Below are 26,345 nucleotides of genomic sequence, written 5' to 3'. Positions count from 1 at the left end.
TAAACAATAATTGTGTCTTTGTGACTTGATTATTATTAAATATATACCATTATTTATTTAAATAATTTATTTTTGTGCCCCTTCTCTAGAGGAGAGAGTGAGGGGCATTTACTTTTGCCCTCGTCCATCCGGGTGTGCATATGTTTCCATGTTGTGTCACATGTAGTTCTAAAAGTGCATGAGCTAGAGTAAACAAACTTACAGGAATGTTGATCAGCATGTAAAGTTTTGCACCTGGGATTTAGCATGTGGATTAATTCAGTTTTGTTAAGTCATTGCCATTGACTTAGTAAAAATTTTCATTTGTTTCACACGTAGCTCAAAAAGTATTTGACCAAGAGCAAGGCAAGGTTAGACGATAACTTTGCCCTAATTTTACTGAAAAGTGAAGTCCAGCTTTGCCTAGAATTACAGAGAGCAGTATAACCTCATTAATGAGACCGCTTGTGATTATGGAGAAAAATGGTCTTAATAGTGGGTGGTCTTAATTTCTGATTGTATCAAAAAGTAATGTTGGTGTCAATGGACATCTTCAGTGACATTATGTAAGCACAAAGTGATTTGTAATGAATTCTAAATTTTGATTTTTGATTTTGAAATCTGAATGTTAGTCTGCATGTGCAGTTGTGCATCTGGGGTTTTGCTTACTTTTATTTTCTTTAAAGCATACTTGAGGATATAAAATTGAGATTTCAAATATTATAAGTATTTTTAAATATTTAATTTGGTCGAAGTATATCTTTAAGGAGAAGTGCAGTGTATTAGAACTCTAACTCTCAAAGGTATAGAAATGAACATATCTGAAACGAATACTGCATAAATGAATTGTATCAAATATTTCCTTGTGAATCAGTACTAAAATTTGCTTTTGACAAGCAATAATTAGATAACTGTCTTTGATTTAAGATATATACAACTTTGATGAAGGTGATGTGTTAGCATCTGTCATGAAAAGTATGTTAGATAAACAAGTTGTGAAGAAAGAGTTTAAAAATGACCTTGGACTTGACAAGTGGGGAAAACATAAAGATCCTCGCAATAAAATGGAACTCCGACATCAACAGGTAATGTTTTTCTACTTCTAATAACATCTTACAGTATTTGTCGAAATACCTTACCTCTCTATTGAATTTGTGAGCAAAGTTGTTAAGATATTTACTAGCTGAATTTCAAATATGGGTCATCTGGGGTCAAACACTCATTAACACAGCCTATATATGGAAAAACCTTGTGTGCATTTGCACTATTTCAGATGCTTATATGAATGTTATGATATCAGTTTAAAGGCCCAACTGGACTATAAAAGCCAGCAGATGGCGCTAGGGCAGGTTTCTTATTAATTTTATGCATGCTTCACTTCAGGGACCCTTTTTCAAAGATTTAAGATTAATTACCAAATGCATTAAAACAACACTTGGCATGTTTGTAGGCATAGATATTTTTGATAAAGATTGACCAAAATTATTCAAAATATAACTTTGTTAAGTGTATTTCTGGAAAAAAATACTGGCTGTCAAATTTGAAATTTGAATTTCCCTGGGAGGAGCCATGTGATCATTACAGGTCATGAACCTTCAGTAGTAAACAGAAGCACGTGGCAGTGTTTATTTCAGGGAGAGAGATTTGTAGCAGACGATGTATATTTCAGGGAGGGAGATTTTCAGCAGACGACACATTGGAATGCTGAATACATGATAAGAAAAAAACAATAACTTTTACTGACTTGCTTTATCAAATCCAACAAATTTACAATAATCCATTAATATATGATTTTTTTTTAAATTTCAAAGTACTGATTTAACTTGTATTTGAATGGTTTAACCTTCATGAAAACAGTAAAAGTAACTTCCAGGTATATTTCATTTACACTATATTTTGTTGTAAATATCTTGTAGTCAAAAACTACTTTTCACAAATGTTAATGAAACTAAATGTTGCATATGCATAAAAATTTTATACATTAACAGCTTAAAAATATTTTAAATTCCTGTCAAGAACATTTTTAGCAGGTTGTTCCTATGTAAGACACATCTTTTGGATTTGGATATAATTGTCTGACTTGATGAAGGACACATACAGCATTCCAGTGGAAATAAAAGAAGAAAAAAAACAACTGACTTCAAAAATAATAATGTCTTCAATTAATCTGTGAGTTATATAAAACATCCATTAAACCTCTCCTGTGTAAAATCAGCTGTTTTTGTTTACATTCTCTCTGCAGGTTAACACTGCATGCTATTTATAGTTCAGGGTTTTACATCACTGCCGCCCCCTTTAAGATCATTTATTGTTATCAATATTAATTGTTCCTTGTCATTAAGAGCCTCAATAATCAGGTGAGTGATATAAAGGCCATAATGGCCCTCTTGTTATGCAGGGTTCTAGCCAGCCTGTTAATGCATTCAGGCGTTGAGGTATACATGTAATTGCGTCATCTGTTTATCTCCCCAACATCCCTTTATTATAAAAGAAACACTCAATATCAGCATTGAATAAACAAACCATATATAATCAACCAAGCGTCTCACATAATTTCTCAATATATCTGTCAATCAATGTCAATAACAGCAGACGCTTGAATGAGCTAAGAAATTCTGCAACATACCTTCAGAAATTCCTGGCTAGAACCCTGTTATGGATGCTAAAATCTACACAAAATTAGAAATATGCCTGACAGACCAGCTAGTGTGATTAAGAATGTTTATGATCAGAGATGTGAATAAATCATGCTTAGTATAGCAATTACTGATTCAATACTATAATTTGACTTGCAATTTTATTATTATTTGCTGAAATGGAAAAAAAGAAAATTGCTCTGTCTTTTGTCTTTTATAACTTATACGATAACTGCAATTTGCATAAAAAAGCATGTTCTAGAATTAAAAGATCCTGTAGATAGTAACTAAACATTTTGTTTAAAACCTTCACAAATTTACTGCATGGAAAAAAAATATGCTCATTCACCATTTATGAATTTCCTGATTACTCTTACTCAAATTCTTACTCCGGTACTGACATATTTTTTCATGCTTATGGCACCGAACCAAAAAATAAATTTATAAGATAAAAAAAAGCTTGCTTAGATATTTGTCATGAAGCACTAGGTAGCAGACATCTACAAATATTTCAAAATCATGTAGCTTGGGTAAAAAATGACTGCATTACTGACTTTTAATGTAAAGATAATTTTAAATAAAAATTGTGACCTTTTCTAGCAGTGTGTCCTAGGTTTGTGAATGGGGCCATCATGGTCCTCTTGTTTTGATTTACTGTGCTATTTTCCCCTTTGTTTTGAAAATTCCTAGAAACATTTCAGGCAAATGTTGTGCCTAGTGATGGGATCAAATTTACATGTTCATAAACATCAGAAATGAAGATTATTTTTCTTCTGAAAGCTGTGTTTTATAATGTATAATTGATGTATTTAGAACAAATTTAATGCTTAGATTTAATGCTTTAAAACTGAATGTCAATAAATTTGTCATTTAAGAAGTTGCTATTACTGTAATGACCAAAAACCAAAAGATTGGTCGGCTATATGACCTAGGGTTACTGTTTTGCAAAATATAACAGAACACCAAAAGAGATTTTTTTTTAAGAATAAATATATAGTATAATATTTGTGCTCAAATTGTGCCCTTTGTAGGAAATCAAATTTGATCATAAATTATCTTGATTGTGACCTTTTTCTGCATTGAACATAATTATTGTTTCAAAATCAACATCAATCTGCAAAAAAAAAATTTGAAAGTTAATACTCGTTGGGAGCTCACTTTTTAACTGCCAATAATTCTAGTTTTGAGTTGATGGATTTATGGCCCTTACAAAATGTAAACAAAGTAGTATTTTATCTTCCATACAAACACTCATATATACTATGATTATAACCATCGCTAACAGAGCAAAAGAACTAAAAGATAGTTCATCTATATGGCAAATGAGTATATTTTTAGCTCACCTGTCACAAAGTGACATGGTGAGCTTTTGTGATCGCTTTTTGTCTGGCGGCGTCTGTTCGTCGTCCGTCCGTAAACTTTTACTTTAAACGACATCTCCTCATAAATGGCTAAGCCAATTTCATCCAAACTTCTCAGGAATGTTCCTTTGGTAGTCAACTTTAAAAATTGTTAAAAGAATTTAATTCCAAGCAGAACTCTGGTTGCCATGGCAAACAAAAGAAAAAACTTAAAATATTCTTTTAGGCAACTGAAAAGCTATAGCTTAAATATTTAGCATGAAACATCATCTAGTCAGTGTCTACCAAGTTTGTTCAAATAAATGCCCTGGGGCCAAAATTGGCTTGCCCCGGGGGTCATTGATTTTCCTGATTTGTATATAGAAAAAAACTTTAAAAACTCTTCTTTTAAAAAGCCCAAATAGCTAGAGCTTATATATTAAGCATGAGACATTTTCTAGTGGGTCTCTACCAAGTTTGTTCAAATAAAAGCCCTGGAGTCAAAATTGGCCCTGTCCTGTGGGGTCATTGATTTTCCTAATATGTATATAGTTAAAACTTAAAAATCTTCTTTTAAGAAACCCAAAGAGCTAGAGTTTAGATATTAAGCATGAACTATCTTCTAGTGAGTGACTACCAAGTTTGTTCAAATAAAAGCCCTGGGGACAAAATTGGCCCTGCCCAGAGGGGGGGGGGGGTCATTGTTATTCCCTATATGTGTATAGTAAAACTTAAAAAAGCTTGAGCTTAGATATTTATCATGAAACATCTTCAAATGAATGTCTACCAAGTTTGTTCAAATAAAAGTCCCTGGGTTAAAATTGGCCCTGCCCCAGGGGCCTATATACAGGTGAGCGATTTCAGGGCCATCATGGCCCTCTTGTTTTTTACTGGAACATGATACCAGAAAATAGAAAGGTTTGAGAAATAAAAATGATAGCATTATTGAGGCATAATGGGCCTTTGAATATTAGTGAATATAGCAAGAACAAAAGCTGCACATAAATATATTCTTGTGCAGTAAGACAGTGTGTTTGTATTGTGTTTTTCAGGTGAAAGAAAATAGGGAAAAACGTGAAATGGAGTTACGAAAGAAACACGAGGAGAAACAAAATCACAAAGAAGTACAGGCAATGGCAAAGCGATTAGTGATTAAAGAAGAAAGAGATAAACAGTTACAAATGAAGAGAGAAGAAGCAGAGATACGCAAGGAAATGTCAAAAATTCGTAAACAGATGCAAGATGACCGACAAAGAATGAATGAACAAAAACTGAGGTGATGGAAAATTTAAGTTTTCTGTGTTATTTATTAACCCTTTCACAACCTGAACATTACTTTAACAATTATTTTTTTTGAAGGGAATTTTTAAACCAAAAATAAATTGCTGCCTGATACCATCATTCATATCAGTATTACTAAAACAGATTTATTTATCAGAAAGAACCATCTTATGACAACTGTCATCATGATATTCTAACTTTTTTGTGTCAATCCTCCTTCAAGAATTTCGTTATATCTTGCCCATTCTTTAAAGGATTACAAAATAATTTGGTACAAATGTTCACCATATAACTTAGCACAAATGTTCTCCATGTTGAGTTGAGTTGTCTCTCTCTAGATAAAGGTTAGTCACAAGAGGTCAAAGGTCAATTATTTTTCAACTTCATCACAAGTCATAGCAATGACTTGCCATACTTATATTTTTCACAATTACAAAACGCTGCCAAGTTATATGTTATATGTGTTTACATTTTTTTTTTACTATTTTCCATCCTTAACTGAGTGAATAATTAAATATTTTTTTTAAATATTGTTACTGACAAGAATCTGAGCCTGGGCATTTGTGTTTAACAAACACATTCTTCTTTTTCTTTTGTTTTTAAAGATTTGTTTTAACTGCTTATTTGTTTGCTTTTAGAAAAAGTAAAAACAGTTGATTGTTGCCCCCCTTGGTGGTGGCTCTTGTTTTTCATTATTTTTTCATTTTTCTGAATCTACATTTTTTTCCAATTTCCAAGAAATTAGGCAATTTTGTAAACCAATAAATTAAAAAGTTGCGGCCTAAATCACCATAAATTTATTTCATATTATAACAGACAGATTTGATTTATACTAGAAGAAACCAATACTTATGACAAAACTGATTTTTTGTATAATTTAAGTATGTCCTTGATCTGTTAATGACCTCAACTGTCAAGAAATTTAAATTATATTTTATACAAGAAAATGATGTTTTTTGGAAAAAAATTTATTTCTATATTCTTTCTCAGATGTTTTTGATTCAGAAAGTTGCACATATTTTCCTATAATGAGTATATCTGTTTTTCGTAATTAAAGCATGGTTAATTGAAATAAGCTTTAAGTGATTGTTTTTTCCTTCGCAGAGAACAACAGGCAAAAGAAGAAACATTATTTGCTGCAAAAATTAAGGTTGCTACTGACATTGAAGCTGAAAAACAAGAAAGTATTGAAGGTGAGAAAAGATATGAGGAACAACAAAGATTTTTAGCACAGAGAATGAGAGAACTGGAGGCTAAAGAGGCAGCAAATAACCTGAGGGTAAATTGAATTACACTTTTAAATATATATGTTGTCTCTAAATTCTCAATTGTATAGAATTTAGTGTCTGTATTCCTCTTGCTGATGAAAGAAGTGTACAATTATTATACAGTAAATTCCCTATATTAAGACCAATAAAGGGACTGACTCAAAGCGGTCTTAATAGTGAATTGGCCTTAATAGGGAATAAGCCACTTTTAGAACTGATGTAGTCCAACTTACGTAAAATGTCACTACATCCAGTCAGACTGATTAGGACTCACCGGGATGTCACGGGAGCTTTTAAAGTCGAAATATTTGCCTTCTTACATTGAGAAAAGACCAGTACCGACCCCACGTCTCAAACTTCGGATTTTTACTTGATAGCTCTGGTTTAACATTTTCGGTGGTGTAAGCTTAAAACAAAAAACCTGTTAACACCAGAGCACATTTGGCCACAACATTTCAACTTGGTCGTTAATTTGTCCTATAGCCAGATTGAAATGTCCTTTGATTTCCCGGGCTAAAAAGAAATACACCGGGTTAACATTGAGGTCATTAATATACATCAATTGATTAGACGCTTGCTTTACGATGTATCCTTAGCATTCAAGCGTCAGCATGATCAGTTTAAACCACTTCTGGCTAATTAATCTAAGCAGCTATGGTGTGAGAAACGATTAATTTGTCAGCGTAATTAGGATGTGATAAACAAGTAAATAGCATGTAAAATTGTTTGTTGTGCATCACAATTTATAGCAAGTATGGTAAAAATTGCTAATTACACCAAATTATCAGTTCATGTGTGCTTTATTTCGATATGTAATTAATGTATAAATCATAATGAGAGTCATAACTATATTAATACCTCATATTTTTCTTCTTAAGTGGAAGTCGTAAATTAATGTTTTCATCATATTAATGATCTACAGTATAATAATTATTATCATGCATTAAAAATGTTTTTTTGTTTAAAAAAATGTGTTTCTTTTTACTCATTTAATTAAGTACATTTACCATGTGCATAAAACTATACAAGGTATACATTAAGTTAAGTTGGACTTCGTCAGCTGTTAAAGTGACTTATTCACTATTAAGACCAGTTCACTATTAAGACCACTTTGAGTCAGACCCGTTAGTGGTCTTAATAGAGAGAATTTACTGTAATCAAAATGTTTATCCATTCATGTCTCAGACTTTGATTTAGGTTTTTAGCTCACCTGAGCATGCTCAGGGTGAGCTTTTAGGATCGATGATTGTCCGTCGGCCGTCGTCCGTTCACATTTAGTTGTTAACACTAGCGGTCGCATTTTTGCCTCAATCATCATCAAACTTGGTCAGGATGCTTATCTAGTTGATAGCTTGGACGAGATCGAACATGGGTCATCTCGGATGAGAAACTAGGTCACAAGAGCTAAAAATAGAAAAACCTTGTTAACACTCTAGAGGTCACATCTTTTGCCTCAATCATTATCAAACTTGGTCAGGATGTTTGTCTAGGTGATAGCTTGGATGAGTTCGAACATGGGTCATCTTGGATGAAAAAGTAGGTCACCGGAGCTAAAAATAGAAAAACCTTGTTAACACTCTAGCGGTCACATTTTTGCATCAATCATCATCAAACTTGGTCAAGATGCTTGTCTAGGTGATAGCTCGGATGAGTTCGAACATGGGTCATCTCGGATGAAAAAGTAGGTCACCGGAGCTAAAAATAGAAAAACCTTGTTAACACTCTAGCGGTCACATTTTTGCATCAGTCATCATCAAAACTTGGTCAAGATGCTTGTCTAGGTGAAAGCTCGCATGAGTTCGAACATGGGTCATCTCGGATGAAAAACTAGGTCACAGGAGCTAAAAATAGAAAAACCATGTTAACACTAGAGGTCACAATTTTGCCTCAATCATCATCAAACTTGGTCAAGATATCTTGCTTGTCTTGGTGATAGCTCGGATGAGTTCGAACATGGGTCATCTTGGATGAAAAAGTAGGTCACCGGAGCTAAAAATAGAAAAACCTTGTTAACACTCTAGCGGTCACATTTTTGCATCAGTCATCATCAAACTTGGTCAAGATGCTTGTCTAGGTGAAAGCTCGGATGAGTTCAAACATGGGTCATCTCGGATGAAAAACTAGGTCATAGGAGCTAAAAATAGAAAAACCATGTTAACACTCTAGAGGTCACAATTTTGCCTCAATCATCATCAAACTTGGTCAGGATGCTTGTCTAGGTGATAGCTCGGATGAGTTCGAACATGGGTCAGCTCGGATGAAAAAGTAGGTCACCGGAGCTAAAAATAGAAAAACCTTGTTAACACTCTAGCGGTCACATTTTTGCATCAATCATCATCAAACTTGATCAAGATGCTTGTCTTGGTTATAGCTCAGATAAGTTCGAACATGGGTCATCTCGGATGAAAAACTAGGTCACAGGAGCTTAAAATAGAAAAACCTTGTTAACACTCTAGTGGTCACAATTTTGACTCAATTGTCATCAAACTTGGTCAGGAAACTTGTCTAGGTTATTGCTGGGAATAAATTGAACATGGGTCATCTCGGATGAAAAGGTAGGTCACAGGAGCTAAAATAGAAAAATCTTGTAAACACTCTAGTGGCTACTGTTGTGATCCAAATATTCTGTTAATTGGTCTGAAAGTTTGTTTTGATGATTTCTAAGTCAAGTTCGAACATGGGTCATCTTGGATGAAAAACTAGGTCACACCGCCAAAATATGGAAAAACCGTGTTAACATTCTAGTGGTCACATTTTTGACTCAATTATCATCAAACTTGGTCAGGATGCTTGTCTAGGTAATTGCTTGGATGAGTTTGAAATCACATGTGGAACTAGGTCACCGGAGCTTAAAATAAAAAATCTTGTTAACACTCTAGTTGCTACTGTTTTGATCCAAGTATCCTGGAAATTGGTCTGAAAGTTTGTTTTGATGATCTCTAGGTCAAGTTTGAATATGTGTCACCTGGGTAAAAAACTAGGTCGCACTGCTCAAATATGGATAATCCTTGTCAACACTGTAGTGGTCACATTTTTGACTCACCTGTCATGAGACTTGGTCAGAATGCTTGTCTAGGTAATTGTTTGGATGAGTTTGATAAGTCAGGTGAGCGATCTAGGGCCATCATGGCCCTCTTGTTTATCTTTCTTTAGATTATAAACTTTTAAATATAATTATATTATTTTTATTTTTATATTTCCATGATGCGATTTTTGATAGACTAAACAAGCAAAGATTGTAAATGTCATAAGAATGCAAACTAAAAAAAGACTGAGGTCTAAAAGTTTTTCCAAACTATAAAGTACATGCTCGTTTTGGTGCATATTTTCATTTACATAATTTTATGACATTCCTGCAGACCAGTAGATGAAGAATTAGGATTTAACCATTAATTGCATATCTAAATAAAACACAAGGTGAAATTAGCGGCTTTTGACATACTTGCCATCAACAAACAAATTAAAAAACTATTGACCATCTGTTAATAAAGAAAGATTTTGTGAATGGAGGCAATAAACACATGGTGTTAGGTTGTCATTATGTTGCATGGTCGTAATACAGGTTATTGATTTAGTAAGAAATACACACAAATGTCTGCCAGAAATGGTCGCAAATCCCAGATTAGAGACATGGTCGGTATACTGATCATTCTTCTCAAAGAATAAAGAAAGCAACTATTTTTTAATTTTGAAAAGTGCCCTTTTTGTGGCATGGTCATTAGGTCGTATTTTACTGTACTCATATCTTATTTAGGGGTGCTTTTATGTGTTCATGTTTCAGTGTTTACACAGACATTTTTCTGCCTGGTATAATTTGGTGTTAGATCGTAGGTTAAAGATGGGAAAAGCTCGTGCCATGTATGATTGGAAGTTGATGTTAAGGGGATGGAATGCGTGGAGATCTTTTATCAGAGTTAGAAATATGGATAGAGAGAGTAAACAACAGGAGCAAGATGTGATCAACATTCAAAGGTTTAAATAATGTAACCTTATTTTCTTAATCAGTAAAAATTATAGATTTATCGATTTTAAGGTGGACACTTCATAGAAAAGTTTTATTATCCTAGTCACCTGCTGGCATTGATGGTGCATTACATACTGAAGTTAGCATGACAAGGTGCAGTTGTTAGACAAGGGGGATAATTCTGAAAGCAATATTTTCGGAGTTATGCCCCTTTTTAACTTAGAAGTTCTAACAGACAATGAAAAGCACAACATGACACATTGATTTAAAAACAGACAACAATTTTGTTTTTCATTTGTTTACAAAATTAGTTTAGATAATGTCTGCAGTTCCAGTATTTAATACCAAAAGCTGAGAACCAAAATTCACAGCTGTATACTGATGCTCCATTCTAAATGTTATTTTTTCAGAAGCCAACAAATAAATAATTGAAATTAATCAGAAAATAGACTCTTATTAGCATATTAATCTGTTTAAAACTTGTATATAAGTGTAAAGTCCAAAGCCATTGCCGATTTTTCCAGCCTACTGCAATTTAATGAAAATAATTGTTAATATTGGGCACTATTCATGTGTTTAAACTTTAAAGTTGCTATAAAGTTGGGAAATTAATTGTTGATTGACATAAATCAGACCAACAATGTTAACAAAAATAGACATGTGTTGTTGGAAATAGATCTGATAACAGATGTAACTTATTTGGACATGAAATTATTGATAGGGAAAATTTTCATAAAAAAAAAAAAGATTTTTTTTTAAATAAATTATTTTTTCTTTGCCTTAAGTTCTTACACTGATATTAACACAGCTTTTTCATGTTAAAAAAATGTAAATCAATATATGAAGAACAAGTTTTTTGATAAAGTCTAATACCTTAGGCACAAAAAAACTAAGGGCTGATAAGTGATACATTTTTAGTGATTTACAGGCAAGATGAATACTTCATACTTTATTACAGAAATAAATTTTATCACCACAGTAAATGTTTGGGACATAATAATGTGATTTGTTTTATATAAAACTTTTCAGGAATCAGCAAATTGCAGATAGACACAGTCGACAAACTGTGTTACGGAAGTATTTTATAGCATGGCAAGTATGGGTACACAGTGAGCAAGACAGAAGATATTTAGAGAATGCTCAAAATAATACACGTAATAAAATGATGTCTCTACTCGAGGCAGCAGCTACAGGCAAACTTTCAAAACAAGAAGACTCCTTGACTCATAAATCAACCCCACATAAGAAAGAAACACACAGGAAATCTACTGCTGATAAAATTGTAAGAATCATTTGTTGTGGCCATTATAAATTTAAGGTTAAAGGTCAAGATCACCATGCCCTAAACCTGTAAAAGTTTGCCTGACTAGTAACTTTTATCATTTTTATCAAAAATGGAAAGGAAAAATTATTCAGAAAATTGAGTTACTACCCTTGCAAAAGTCGCTTTACATGGCTTATATACCGTGACGGGAGACGCTTAATCATGGTCGTTGTACAGACTAGACAGGGAGTCTAGTAAATACTGTTCAGCACACCTTACTATGGTCATTCAAGACAGAACGTCGCTATATACAGGTGGTCACTAAGACAATCTTTACTTTATGTTCTCCGTGGTGCAGTGGTAAAGCGCTTGTTTAGTGTGTGAGAGGTCTGGAGTTCAAATCCCAGTCGAGGCAACTTTTTTTAAAATTCTTTTTTAAGTGTTTTTGTTTAGGAAGTAGCCAGATATGCAAGGATTAAGTAAGGCTGTTATAAAAAATGAACATAAATAATTTTTTGATGCAACTCTAGTTATGCAAAATTCCGTATGTATCAAACTCTGGTGCCTTGCAAGATGAATTATAGTACATAAAAATAAACTTATACAGGAAAATATATACAGAACGGATCAGAAAATACCACAGAGCTTGCAGCCCTTTGATTTTCTTATACAATGGGACAATCTAGGTCAGTTTTAAGTCATCTGGCACATCAGCCTGAACAAAAGACAAATTGATAATGTGGGATAAAGATTTGCTATAATAGAAGCAGATTCCTCAAGGTCAGAAGGGGTACCAACAAAACCATTTGCCTTATTCAGTCCCAAATTACTGATGTACAGTCTAACTTGCCCATGCGACCACGTGTATTAAGCGACTTTTGTCTTAAACGACCACTTTAAATTCCCCCCGATCATTTTCTCTCTCTATATCTTTAATGTATGAAGCGACTTTTGCTCAACGCGACCAGCGACCGCTAAATTAGTCACCTAATTGACATCAATCTTTTCATTAAACGACCACTTTTACCTGTCAAGTAATTGTGTTTATAGAGAACGCCACCTCGTTTATGTCACAAGGGTCAACAATCAAAACACAACAATAAACGTGTGAAAAACTCTATTTCCCATACCGTTTTAGCGTATGCAAATGAAGTTAAGTATACGCGTGACGTGTTATTATCCAATAATATCGGATAAACAATGCAAGGCTCCGCCCATACTGAGATGGTGTATACGCTTCGCTTGTTGACATTTAGACTGCATTGAATTGACCTTGAACTTGATCAGCCATTAAATTAATCGTAACAAATAGATGTAGTTTGTTTATTTCAAATGAAAAAAAATGCACAACAGAAAACATCTTCACTAATAGGGTTTTCGTGTTTGGAGACAAGGAAAAAACAACGAAGAAGTTAAAACATTCTGGAAAAAATGTCAAACATGTACGTAATGGATCTTGAAACTGTTTTGTCAATAAATATCAGAAAGTTATTTTTTTACATTTGCATCCATTTAGATTAACGGAGCGATTTTTTTTCAACAGAGATATAAAAATGAAGTTGAAAAACAATCCCACCGAATAAAAAAGATGTCATTTTTTTAAATTTTGACTTTTATAATTATCATGCTGACTGTCTTAAGAGACCGTTTCATTAAGCGACCGTTTTGGGTATTTCCCTTGCCCGGTCGCTTAATACACGTTTGACTGTACTTGAAAATTTTAGATTTCGAAATTGTATTAATTAAAAAATCAATTTTGATACGTAGATGAAATGTTCCCTAAATATGGTGAATTGTTTTGTCTTGATTGAAAAATGGACAAGTCTATTTATGATATTTAACATAGCGACAAGTTTTAACTTAAAACTTTTTTATACCATTCTTCTTTTATGATATATTAAAAAATATAATACTTTATTTGGTATAGCATATTTCTTTTCTTTGTTTTTAATTTAGTAAATTGCAATTGAAATGTTTGAGTATATTTTTTCTTCCTTTTTTGTGCATGAAAATCAGATTCTCAATTTATTACACTTTTAGAATGCACTGTTTGAAAATACAAGAAAGTTACCACAGAATACTTCTGACTCCTTGTCTACTGACCGCAGTGATGTAACAACACCTGTTCTACCTGGTAACCAACACAAACATTCGAATTCCCGATTGCCAACTGAGCCATGGCAGGTAACTCGTCGACATATTGATCTGACAGCAGCAGAAATGGCAGATCTTGGTGGTGGTGAACCTTCATGTTCACCTGAAGAGATGAATGCAAAAATACTTAAAGTAAATACAAAGCACTTGTTTATTTAAAAACAAAGATCATTTTTTGCTCGACTTTTTTTTTTTTTAAATAAGTAATACCTTACATATTATCCATATAAAATATGATATCATTTTTAATTGACAAAGATACGCAAGGCTATTTTGAACATTAATTAACTGGCATTACTTACAATGTTCCTGTTGTTTTTTGTGACTTTATATGATGTGTGCTTTTCTTTCAAAAGTTTTCTTTTGGCTACTGTTTTTGTCAAGATATCCTGGAAATTGGTCAGAAAGGTTGTTTTGATGATTTCAAGGTCAAGTTAGAATATGTATCATCTTTGGTCAAAACTAGGTCGCATAGCCCAAATATGGAAAACCCTTATTAACACTCTAGGGACTACTGTTTCAGTCCAATATCATGGAAATTGGTCAGAAAGGTAGTTCATATAATTTCTAGCTCAATTTCAGATATGTGTCATCTAGGATCGAAAACTAGGTCAGACACCCTAAATGTGGAAAATTGGTTAGAAAGGCTGTTTTGATGATTTTTAGGTCAAGTTTCAATATGGGTCATCTGGGGTCAAAAACTAGGTCACACAGTCCAAATATTGAAAGCTAAAGTTCAAGTGCGGGTCATCTGGGGTTAAAAACTGGGGCACACAGCCCAATTATGGAAACATGTGGTTTACATTCTAGATTTTAAGGATGTTTCCACTTCATTGTGCTGAATGACCATTCCACTGTAGCTTTAGTCATTGGCATAGTGAGCAGAACTACTGTACAACATAAGACATTGGTGGTATTACTGGTTATGTATATGTAGACATTTTATATCTGTGATGAATTTTTACAATTTCTGATACATGTATGTAAATATTTTATTTATTGTTGGATCTATGTCCTAATTCTAGAAATATGGAAGACAGCCTTGGCACAAGAAGGAAATAAGCACTTATGAGCACCGTCATGCCACCCAGAAGAAGATATTAGAGGAACAAAAGAAACAGATATTAGAACAGCAACGTTTGATTGAGGGCTTATTTTAAAAAGCACAACCATTTTGCTGATTTCAAAAAATAGCTGACCCAAAAACTTTGTTTACAACCAAATGTCTCAAACAAATGGCAGATACTGAAAATAATTTATAGCAAGAAAAACTGGCAAACATGGTATATTGTCTTAATTATTTTTTCTTCTTCAATTTTTTTTGTTAAAAACCCCTCCCCTGAGCCCAAAATTGAGCTATTCTTTTGTAGCATCCAGCTTCAAGATTTTAGTATTGTTAACACTCTAAAGTTCATAGTTTTGCTTGGATCTTCATAAGTCTTTGTTAGAATATTGAGATTCATAATATTTTGGATGGCATGGGTCATCTTTTTTTATAAACCAGGTCACCAGGTCATAAAAGAGCCACCTTGTTTACACTCTAAATGTCAAAGTTATGACTTTATCTTCATCAAACTTTGTCAGAATGGTAACTTCATTGATAAAAAAGACAAGTTTAAATATTAGGTAAAAGACTAGGTCCTAGAAGACTTTTCTGTTCAACATTTTTTGGTAAAGAGACAAAAAATGGGGGGTGGCATTCAGAATTACCACGTCCATTCATAAATGTTGTGTCACCTCTAACTCTAAAAGTGCTGGAGCTAGAGTCAAAGTCTATTTGAATGTTAATCAGCATGTGAAGTTGAGCAACTAAGGTATTAATTCAGTATTGTTAAGAGTTATTGCCCTTGACTTAGTAAACATTTGCAAAAAATATAAAAGTACTTGACCTGGAGTCATGAAACTGTACAGGAATGTTGATCAGTATGTGTTGTTGTGTACCTGTAGGTTTACTTGTGTATTTGTAGAGTTTTTGCCCTTTGCAATTTTCAACTTGTGTCACAGATAGCCCAAATAGTATTTGACCTTGAGTCATGAAACTTTACAGAAATGTTGGTCAGCTTGTGTATATTGTGCACCTTGGGTGTTGCTTGTATATTTATTCAGTGATTGTGAATTTGCACAAAGTCTGGCTCACAATTATATGTGTGTATTTATCATGTAAACATGGTAATTCCAATATTTTCTCATACTGTTACTTTATTCTTTTTCTTGTAGTTAAAGAGAAATCATTACATGCTTCCAAAGATAAAGAAAATAGAGACCTTGTAGGCAAGTCTACCCCGAAGTCGAGGCCAAAATCTGCAGTTGTGGTAAATAGTAAGAAAACCATATCATCAAATCAACGGCCACAGTCTGTAACACAGTCTTGTGCGAAAGATCAGAAGTCACACAATGATCCAACTCCTGATACATCACATATAGGGGCTTCAACAAATAGGTTACATATTATTTATATCATTCGTGCATTAAATACATTTTATATTCAACAAAATGAACTAAGTAAATTCTCAACTTGCCTTATGTCATACTGTGAAAGTAAAATTTTTTGTGATTATGTCAAATTAAAATTATTTGCAAATATTTAACACTGTATGCTGGATTTTAAGACAAATCCCTATCATCTGTGTATGGCATCACAATATACCATGAAACCAGCACATAGATAATGTACAAAATATATCCTGATAAATGACAATTTTTAAAACTTACTTCTATTTTATTATTTTATTTTTTCAATAAATTTTAACTTTAGTAATTTTCTTTCATAAAAATATCAAGTAAGAGTCAGAGCTGTAAGAAATACAAAAACCTGTATGATTTGCAGCATTTCATAAGTATATCCCATCACTTATCTTATTATGTAAACACTGGTGTTCATGTGTGATTATACCAGTTGTGATGTTTAGGCAAAGTCATGCCATGTAAGAATAACAGGTTTATAAACTAATGTATTAAGTTACAAACCAATATGCTGCAAGTTTATTGCAAGTGCATTCAATATTTTACAAGCATATACTGAAATCTTCTCTTTAGCTCCACTTTTTATTCAAAGAAGAAAAAAGAGTCCTTATTTGTTAAAGTCATGTTGGCATTGCCTCGCATGTTGCTGTTGCAGTCCCCAAACTTAAACATTGATCATAACTTTTTTACTTCTAAAATCTTGGTAAATTGTCTTCATTCTTTACCTCAACAACTCTTATCTCATCTTTAGTTTAAGAATTTTGCTTTTCAAATTGTTATATTCTAGTTTCAAACGGCGATGTTTAAAGATTTGTCAGTCTGTTTGTTTCCTGAGATCACTTGTAACTTTTCCAACAAATTAATTAAAAAAAGAGAAAAGTTAAAACATTAGTTAAACATATTCATCCTGAGAAAAATGGATCTTTTGATTATCTGTTGTACAAATAATTTCCATTACTCTGCATGGGGGGAAATAAAACACTTACCTATGTACCCAGATTTTAATTGAATAAAAAAAAATTTAAAGTTCAAATTCATGTCTTCCAAGTCAAAATATAATTTGGTTATGGTTCCTAGATTTTTGATAAAGTTATCCCTCTTGAACTTTGAAAAATTATGAGAAATTTTCAGTTTCCATTCATTATCTCCCCAACAGTTTTACACGTTCAACTCAGATTTGACATAATCTATAAGGTTGAAAGTGCACATGCAGGTATTTAACCAGAAATTACAAGTCAAATTCGATTTTGGTTTTGGTCCGATGATTTTTGACAGAGTTTTCCTTCTTGAACTTAGAAATAATATAAATAAAAAAACATTTTCTGCCCAAACTTTTGTAGGATTGTACAATCAATGTATGTCAGATTGATGGTATTTTACCAGAAAATACAAGTCAATCTCTAATTTTTCATGGTCAGATGTTTTTTGACAGTTATCCCCCTTGACCCTGGAAAAGATTTAAAAGTTCACAATTTCTATTCATTATCTCGGCTACAAATATGCAATATGCAAAAGTGTAATCCTGAATAGTTTCAATGACTTGAACTTTGTATAAAATATAGTTTGTGTTAACATTGAAAAGTTGAAGGGCTTTGAACTTAGAATGAAAAGATGGTTTGTACAAACAAATTTGGATCTTATTATTATAACATTTGAAATATTGGCTGCATGCGGGGGTATTCGTGACATTATGACACTTTTCTAGTTTTTAATATGTATTATGTCTGTTATTTCAAACACTGTCAAGCATGTTAAACATAACAGAAGTTATATATTTGTTGTATTAGATTTTCTGGATCAATATTCAAACTAAAGCTGATATCACAAACATGCAAATTATCGAAGCATTTCAAGAATCATACTTTTGCAAATACATGTACATGTATTTCCTTGAGCAAAAGGTCCATTTTTGCAAAAAATTTGTGATGCAAAAATATCAGTGATGCAAAAATGTCAGCCATAACTTAGAATGTTTGAGAATGTATAGGAGGGAAATTTTGTGAAATTATTTATTCATTGTATTGTATTCAATTGCTTTATGTTGAAATTCAATGTTTATATTGTGCATATATTTAAAATATATTGAAATGTCACATGGTACTTTTTTTTGCTGTAATGAGAAGATTTGAAATGTTCTCATATTTAGCCAAAATATTCTGTGATCAGTCAAATTGTGTATAATGTATATATTTACAGATCTGCAGCATCAACAGCACGCACAGATGTTTCCCGTCCATCTTCCTTTACAAGCACAGCCTCAGAAAAATCCAAGTATCTTCAAGTTCTTAAAAGTATATTTTTTAATTGTTTAAATAATTTTGATATGTCAAAAACTGCAAGGGGGTGTGTTTACATTTTATATTGAAGCGATACAGTGATTAGGTTTCAAACCAAGATTTGTGGGCAGACACCTTGACAACTAGGCTACCATTCATTTAATTGAAACTTTCCCATAACTTTCAGACTTTTAGTGTTTAGCTTGCCTGCTTGATGAGAGTAAATTATCATTAACATTTATCAAAAATTTTAATAAACTTCACTCTATTTGGATTAAATTTTTATTCACTGGAAGTTTAATTACATGTTTGATAGTATGATATGATAATATGCTGAATGATGGTATTGTGTTAAAACATTGTGACTATGTTATTTCTGTAGATATGGATGATCGGGCAGCAGAGCGGACCAGATTAAAGAAAGAGAGAGAAGAAAAAAGAAGGAAAGCTGAGGAAGAAAGACTGGTATGTATGTCTGATGGTTGTATACTTAATTCTTCTAAGCTTTATCAAGGGGAGAAATACCCTTGTTTATCTCATGTTTTATATGAAATTAAGCCATAAAAAAACTCTTTGTATATCTGAACATTTATTTACAATTTGAAGAATTGCCTATGGTGGTCAGCAAGGGGAATAAACTAAATTGATGGCTATTGAGAGATAACCACTATACCCAGGTTAACACTATTATCGTTATATATTACAATAAAATATCGCTCAATATGGATGTTTTCTGTTAAAAAAATATTTATTTTTAACAAAGAAGAAAAATTTGAGCTCTTGCCACAGTTATGTTGATGTTGTCAATGCTGTTGTTGTCTGAAAACTTTAACATTGGTCATATTTTTTTATAGGTCAAGGTCACACTTGTAGATCAAAAGTCATGATAGGAATTTTTTATAAAAGTACACTGATATTCATGCCTAGTCAACAATTTGCCATTCCTTGATAGTTTTGAAAATTGTTATGCATAATCATGTTGTACTTAATGAGGATGTGTTGCAGGCATGAATCAGGTCCCTACCTTAAAGGTCAAGTTCCAAAGTCATGATATGAATTTTTTCATATAAGTGCATTAATGGTTCGTTGTGTTCGGTCAACAATTCTTTCATTCCTAGATGGATTTAAAAAAAAAATAGGCATAAATGTGTAAAACATGATGATGATGTGATGTACATATGAGCCAGGTCTCCATTTCAAAGGTCAAGTTCACACTTGTATGTCAAATGTGATGATTGTGAATAGATTGACGTCTTTTGTGCATATCTTTGACATTCATAGAGGGATTTTGAAATAATTATGCATAGATATGCTGCTTATTAAAATAATATGTAATGAACAGAATTTAGCTCAGCAGCCAAAGAGTCAAGTTCATACTTGAATGTCAAAAGTCATGATATGATAGTCATGTCCAGTCCATGTATTTTTGTCATTCAATGACAGATAATTGGCTTAAATATATTGTTATTAAAATAATTTTGTGATGAGTGTGTAGCTTAAAGATCGAAGGTTCAAGCTAGTTACTTCTAAGGTTTATAGTTTCATAAGTACATCTATGGTTATATCAAGCCATCAATTCTGTAATCTATGAAATAATTTTGAAGAGTAACCAGGCATACATCTGTTGCACATTGGGAAAACTTATCATAAGCCCAAATGCCAGGTTGACAGTTTTGAAAGTTGAAGGTTTATACTTGAATGTCAATATAACATAATACAATTATACATTGATGGTTGTGTCTGGTCACATCTTTGTCATTCATTTATGGATGCTTTTTTGAAAAACTCATTTGAGAATATGAAAAAATTTTGTTAAATGTTTATTCCCGTTACCACTCTTCATAGTAACCATGACTTTGATGCAAGTCAAAGGTCCTCCACAAGAGTTCTAGTTTTTAGTTATCATTAAATTCTGTCCTCTTTTGGTGTAATTTGTTGGTCTGCTGACAGTGTCAAACTGGTCATATTATAAAGGGTGTTGATATACATGTATATGAATTTCTTTCTCTCAATGTGACTAACAGACAGAATCACATTATAAAAGGTGACTGCTTTTTAACTGTTTATAATAATGGAGAGACATCTATGCTATGTTTTTGATTGTATCAACATTTATCTAATTTTACCCAGTTACATGTTAAAACATACCTAATACATAATTAAAACAGTAAAACATGTATGCGAAATGAAACCGTGTTTGTTACATCATATTAAGGATAACAAAACAAAATTAGAGAACTAAATCTCTTATTAGTCCCCTACCGGTTTACCGGAGGGGACTTTAGGTTTACCCTCTGTCCGTCCGTCTGTCAGTCCGTTCTCACAGGAGAGTAATAATGTGGCTTGAGGGACAATAGGTAACTGTTCTTTCTCTTTGATGTCATTCATTCCGTTATGCTTTTATGTGGCTATTTTCTTTTGCGTGGCTAAAAAGAACAATAGAGAGAACAATAGAGTAGCCACATAATTACTGTCCTGTGAGAACGGACGTCCGTCTGTCCGTCAGTCCGTCCGTCCACAAAACTGGATCCCGCGATAACTTGAAAAGTACTGAAAATATTTTTATGAAACTTGATATATGGATAGATGGCAGTATGGAGATTATGCACGTCTTTTTCTTTTCTTCCTATGTTGAAATTTCTGGTTGCTATGGCAACAAATAGGCTGAAAATATGGCAAATTTTACACATAAACTGGATCCAGTGATAACGCAAAAAGTACTGGAAATATTTTTATGAAACTTGATATATGGATAGATGGCAGTATGGAGATTATGAATGTCTTTTTCTTTTCTTCCTATGTTGAAAATTCTGGTTGCTATGGCAACAAATAGACTGAAAATATGGCAATTTTTACACATAAACTTGATCCAGTGTTAACGCAAAAAGTAATAGAAATATTTTTATGAAACTTGTAATATGTGTAGATGGCAGTCTGGAGATTATACACGTCTTTTTCTTTTCTTCCTATGTTGAAAATTCTGGTTGCTATGGTAACACATAGACTGAAAATATGGCAAATTTTACAATTTTTTAAAAGTACTGGAAATATTTTTATGAAACTTGACATATGGGTAGATGACAGTCTTGAGATTATGCATGTCTTATCTGTTCTTCCTATTTTGAAAAAAATATTGGTTGCCTTGGCAACAAATAGGCTTAAAACATTGCAAATATAACAATATTTGTGATTAGTCAAAAAGAGCTGAAACTTTTTATGAAATTGCATCTTTAATTCCAGAGTTATCTCCTCTTTAAGAATTTTGCTTTTTAAAATGTTATATTTTGGTAACAGGGATGTTTCAAATATTAACTTTAGAGTGTCCTTCAGTCCGTCTGTCTGTCTGTTCATAAAAACTTTTTCCTGTGATCACTTTTAAAGAACATTTCCAACAAATTTACTTAAAATAGAGAAAAATTTACACATTAGTGAATGGCCAATGGCCCTTCAGAATGCTGATGGGGTTCTATCCGGTAGGAGACTTATGGATTGCTTGCAATACTATGATAATTGCTTGTTACCATAGTTTCAGCTAAGTGAATGTTACCCTGGTTTATATGTGTTTATAGTAGTTATTCTGAGCAGTATTAATGTTTTAATTTCACTGGGGGAAAATGCAGGTTTTCATGTTTATTTCTAGACTTTGCTTCCTTGTTGATATTATATCCTTTTTCAATTAATTATCTAATCTATTAAGCTAGGATATAAACAGCATTACTAGAATTACAAGCTTTGAAAATCAAAATAACTCGTATTATACAGTTTGTATTTATTTAAGAAACACAGTGAAGGTTGAGGGTGTTTGTCCTGCAACACAGAGACTATTGGGTCATACTTCGGTAACAGCAATGTGCAAATACATTACTGGAAAATGTATCCTGTATTGTTTGATTTTATTAACCTGTCTATTGCATACTGATTATACGGTCAAAGCACACAATATATTAATCTTCGTAAGATTGAGACCGCGTATGTCCATATCTATACTTTTCTTATTTATAACTATTTTCAACATTATTGAAGCTATGGTGTTTTATGTTGTCTTTTTGGTTTCATAATATGTTTTGCTCTTATTTTGGTAAAGACTATTCCTTTTTTAAATAACATAGTTTAAGAATTAATATTTAAAATTCAATCGGATTAAAATCAATAAATGTCATTTCAGTGCAGTAAAATACAATACAAAAAGACAAATCAGTGTTTCTAAATTGTTTTATATCCGTGTAGACAACTTTGCAAGCACTTGGCCATTTTTATTGAAATATACTTAAAATTAAAGAATTAAAAGGTCTAAAAAAACAATGCCAAAAGTAGGGATCGAACCACTGACCTCTCATATATGAGGTAATCACTTACTCGACTGTGCTATTTCAGATGTGATGAGAACATATACATTACGCTAGTGTGAATTTTCCAAACATTAGTGATATATATATATCCATATTAATTCTCGTAAACTATACGAACAGAACCGAAGTGGAATCGAATATTTAAATAAGTGCTATAATTTATTCAAAATTGACAGGTTAATAAAATCAGACTATACTATATGTTGCAAGACTTTGATTTGTTTTTCAATATATTTATGCCCCCTCTTCAAAGAAGAGGGGGGAAAATTGCTTTGCATTTGTCGGTCCGTGGACCAAATGGTTTCCGGGTGATAACTAACAAACCCTTAGGCCTAGGAACTTCAAACTTGGTATGGTGATTGGTCATGACCAGTAGATGACCCCTATTGATTTTGGGGTCAAGGGGTCAAAGGTCAAGGTCACATTGACCTTGTAGGTAAAAACGGTTTCCGATCAATAACTTAAGAACGCTTAGGCCTAGGAACTTCAAACTTGGTATGGTGATTGGTCATGACCAGTATATGACCCCTATTGATTTTGGGGTCAAAGGGTCAAAGGTCAAGGTCACATTGACCTTGTAGGTAAAAACGGTTTCTGACCAATAACTCAACAACTCAAATTGCCTTGGTTGATATTTTTTTATTAAACTAAAAATCCTTTTGGTCTACATGATTCATGAAATCTATGCATATATTATTTGGTAAGATTTGAAATAACTTTGTCATAAAATTGCTGCACACAACCTTTGCGGTCACAATTACCTATTGACTATATTGTCACTAATCATGACCAGTAATTAACCCTTATTGATTTTTTGGTCACTAGGTCCAAAGTCAGTCATAATAACCTGATAACATGACTAATTGGCTGCCGATAGGGGGCATACATGTTTTACAAACATATCTTGTTTAGATAAACATAATGAGAAACAGGATGTTCCAAATTTTTTGCATTATGTTGTAAACACTAAAATAATATGATAGTATTATACTTATTTGTTATTAGTTTCAACTTGAAGCTGAAGCAGAAGCAAGGAGACTGGAAGAAGAAGAAGAAAAAAAGACTAAAGCGTTAGCTTATAAAGAAAGAAAAAGACTTGAAAAACAGGTAATTTGTTTGTTTAAAGCTCCTTCTAGTCTAATTTAAAAGTTGCAAAAACATGTATTCTTATAATTAACTTGTACTGAGTGAAAATAGTAGAAAAATAATCATTCAAGCTTTGTAAGTTGGTTTGTATGATAAAAATAACCCGATACTTTTAGATATGAACAACAAAAGTTTTTGAACAAAAATTGAATGCAGTGTTCAATCTAGAACAAATTCCCAGGGGGCCCTTTGGGCCCATAAACTTTTCAAAAAGGGGTCATTTGAGAAAAAAGGGGGCCCACACTTAAAAGAACATCAAATTCAAATAAGTCATTGTATCTTTTAAGTTACTTGTTCACGTACCATATATAGTTGGATGAGGGCGTGTTCGTAATAATTTATGCACACTTCTCTATAATTAACTCGCACTTTTCACAAATGTATAGTGTTTTTTTTCTCTCCGGAAAGTTATGACATATTTATTTGTTTTGACCGTGAAAAAACTATAACTACACGCACCTATTGGATTATCTGGGACGATTTGTTTTGTTTATAAAAACTGTGACTCAAAAGTAAGTAATAGTTACGGTACGAAGAACAAGTCTACATAGTATTTACAGACCCCGGCCTAGAGAGCGTAGCAATCAAGGTTTTAAAAGGGTTACCGAGTGCGGTAACTATCTTTCCAACATGCTCTTGGTTTTCTATACAATTCAGTTTTGAATTCAGTATTTATTAATATTATTCACAAGAAACTTTTTTTATATACTTAATCAGGTTAAAGAAAGCATTCTAATGTCATTTAGGGCATTTTTTATAAGTGCGCCCATCGGGCCCACATTTGAATTTGTTTTGCGCCGGCGGTCTTTTCAGGGGGTCAATGGCGCGCTCTAGATTGAACACTGGAATGCATGGTGATTTTCATGAATGGTTTAAGGGGACTCCACTGAATTTTTTTTAAGATGACAAAATTTATTTGTGTACCATTTAATGTATGTTTGGACCATGTGTGTGCAAATTTTCAGATCATTCCCTCACACCGTTTTTCCAGAATAATCATAAAAATTGCATAAAATGACCCAAAAAAGAAGTGTTGCAACTCTTCACTGAAATCAGGTCAAGAATCGCACACAGAAAATGGACATTCAACTTAATTCTTTATGTATTTTACCATTAACCTTTGCAGATTTTTTCATTTTAAGAGTTTCACTTGATCTATATGTATGTGCATGGGTACAAGTTTTATTAGAAAACACATTTATATCTTCCTTTCAATAACTGTCAGAAAAGACAAGAGCATGGTTATATTGTATACAACATAGCTTAGTGATTCTTTAAAAAAGTCTACTCAGGTCAAAATGGCCGCACCCTTGAGCCTCGTAGACTTACATAATAAGCATGACTTAAAAATCTTACTCTTACTAAAATTCAAATACACAGAGCATGAAAATTGGCATGTAGTATCACTTTATAGTCCTCTTCTAAAATAATTTAGTTATTCTCCTGGTGTCAAAATTGACCCCCCACGTTACTTGATTTATGTTGACTTGTAAAGAAAACAAATTTAAGTCTTCTTGTGCTCAGAGCTTAGAATGGTGTGAAGTATTGCTTTGAGATCCTTAACAAACTTTTCATAAACTCAAAGAAGATGCAACCTTGGTGTCACTTACTTTAGATAGATTTACTTGTGTGAAATGATAATGCCCAGTGCTTTGATGTAGTATTTCTTAGCAGACAAATGTTTTAATAATTGTGAGGTTTAAAGGACAACCTGATGTAACCTAATTACTGACTTTTGCAATGAATAATTGTGATCTTTTTTTTCGCAATGTATAATAGAAGTGTGATCCAGGACCATAATGACACTCTTGTTTGAATATACACCAATTAGATATTGTAAAGTTAAGTTATATTTATTTTAGAGAGAGGTTGAGAGATTGTTACTGGAAGAAAAATTACGACAACAGACTGAAATGGCCAACAAACACTTTGAGAAATCCTTACTAAAATACAGAGGTATCATACCTATGAAAAAACTTGTAGCAATGGCAAGACAACAAGAAGAAAAAGCTAAACAACATTTTGAAAAATCTTTACAAAGGTAAATTTAAATTCAGCACATGTATTTATCAGTGAATTTAAAATCTGAAAACTTACTTACTGGATACAACATTTAAATAATACCGGGTATATTGAGAATGAACGCTAAAATTTAACTAAGTTTGATTGTTGGATGTTAAATGATTTATATTATCTGTTTAAGATGGAATTTAATTGCCTAAAAC

The 26,345-nt window shown here is 32.6% G+C and overlaps 1 protein-coding gene across 1 annotated transcript in view; it reads left to right on the top strand.

Annotated features, from left to right (window-relative positions):
* LOC132754506 (coiled-coil domain-containing protein 191-like) overlaps nt 1-26,345 on the top strand; it is a 44,992-nt gene that overhangs the window by 11,853 nt on the left and 6,794 nt on the right. Inside the window, exons 5-16 of the mRNA XM_060745146.1 lie at nt 907-1,064; nt 5,008-5,231; nt 6,341-6,515; nt 10,286-10,476; nt 11,498-11,750; nt 13,773-14,018; nt 14,912-15,035; nt 15,918-16,326; nt 18,546-18,640; nt 19,008-19,090; nt 23,980-24,081; nt 25,983-26,161. Of these exons, the coding sequence (XP_060601129.1) occupies nt 907-1,064; nt 5,008-5,231; nt 6,341-6,515; nt 10,286-10,476; nt 11,498-11,750; nt 13,773-14,018; nt 14,912-15,035; nt 15,918-16,326; nt 18,546-18,640; nt 19,008-19,090; nt 23,980-24,081; nt 25,983-26,161 (2,239 nt within the window). The remainder of the gene's footprint in view (nt 1-906; nt 1,065-5,007; nt 5,232-6,340; nt 6,516-10,285; nt 10,477-11,497; nt 11,751-13,772; nt 14,019-14,911; nt 15,036-15,917; nt 16,327-18,545; nt 18,641-19,007; nt 19,091-23,979; nt 24,082-25,982; nt 26,162-26,345) is intronic.

The sequence above is a fragment of the Ruditapes philippinarum genome, unplaced genomic scaffold (assembly GCF_026571515.1).
Source record: "Ruditapes philippinarum isolate M1 unplaced genomic scaffold, ASM2657151v2 ctg2356_1_1_1_1, whole genome shotgun sequence".
Classification (NCBI taxonomy): domain Eukaryota; kingdom Metazoa; phylum Mollusca; class Bivalvia; order Venerida; family Veneridae; genus Ruditapes; species Ruditapes philippinarum.
Note: the sequence above shows the minus strand (reverse complement) of the source record. Positions and strands in the feature narration are given on the sequence as shown.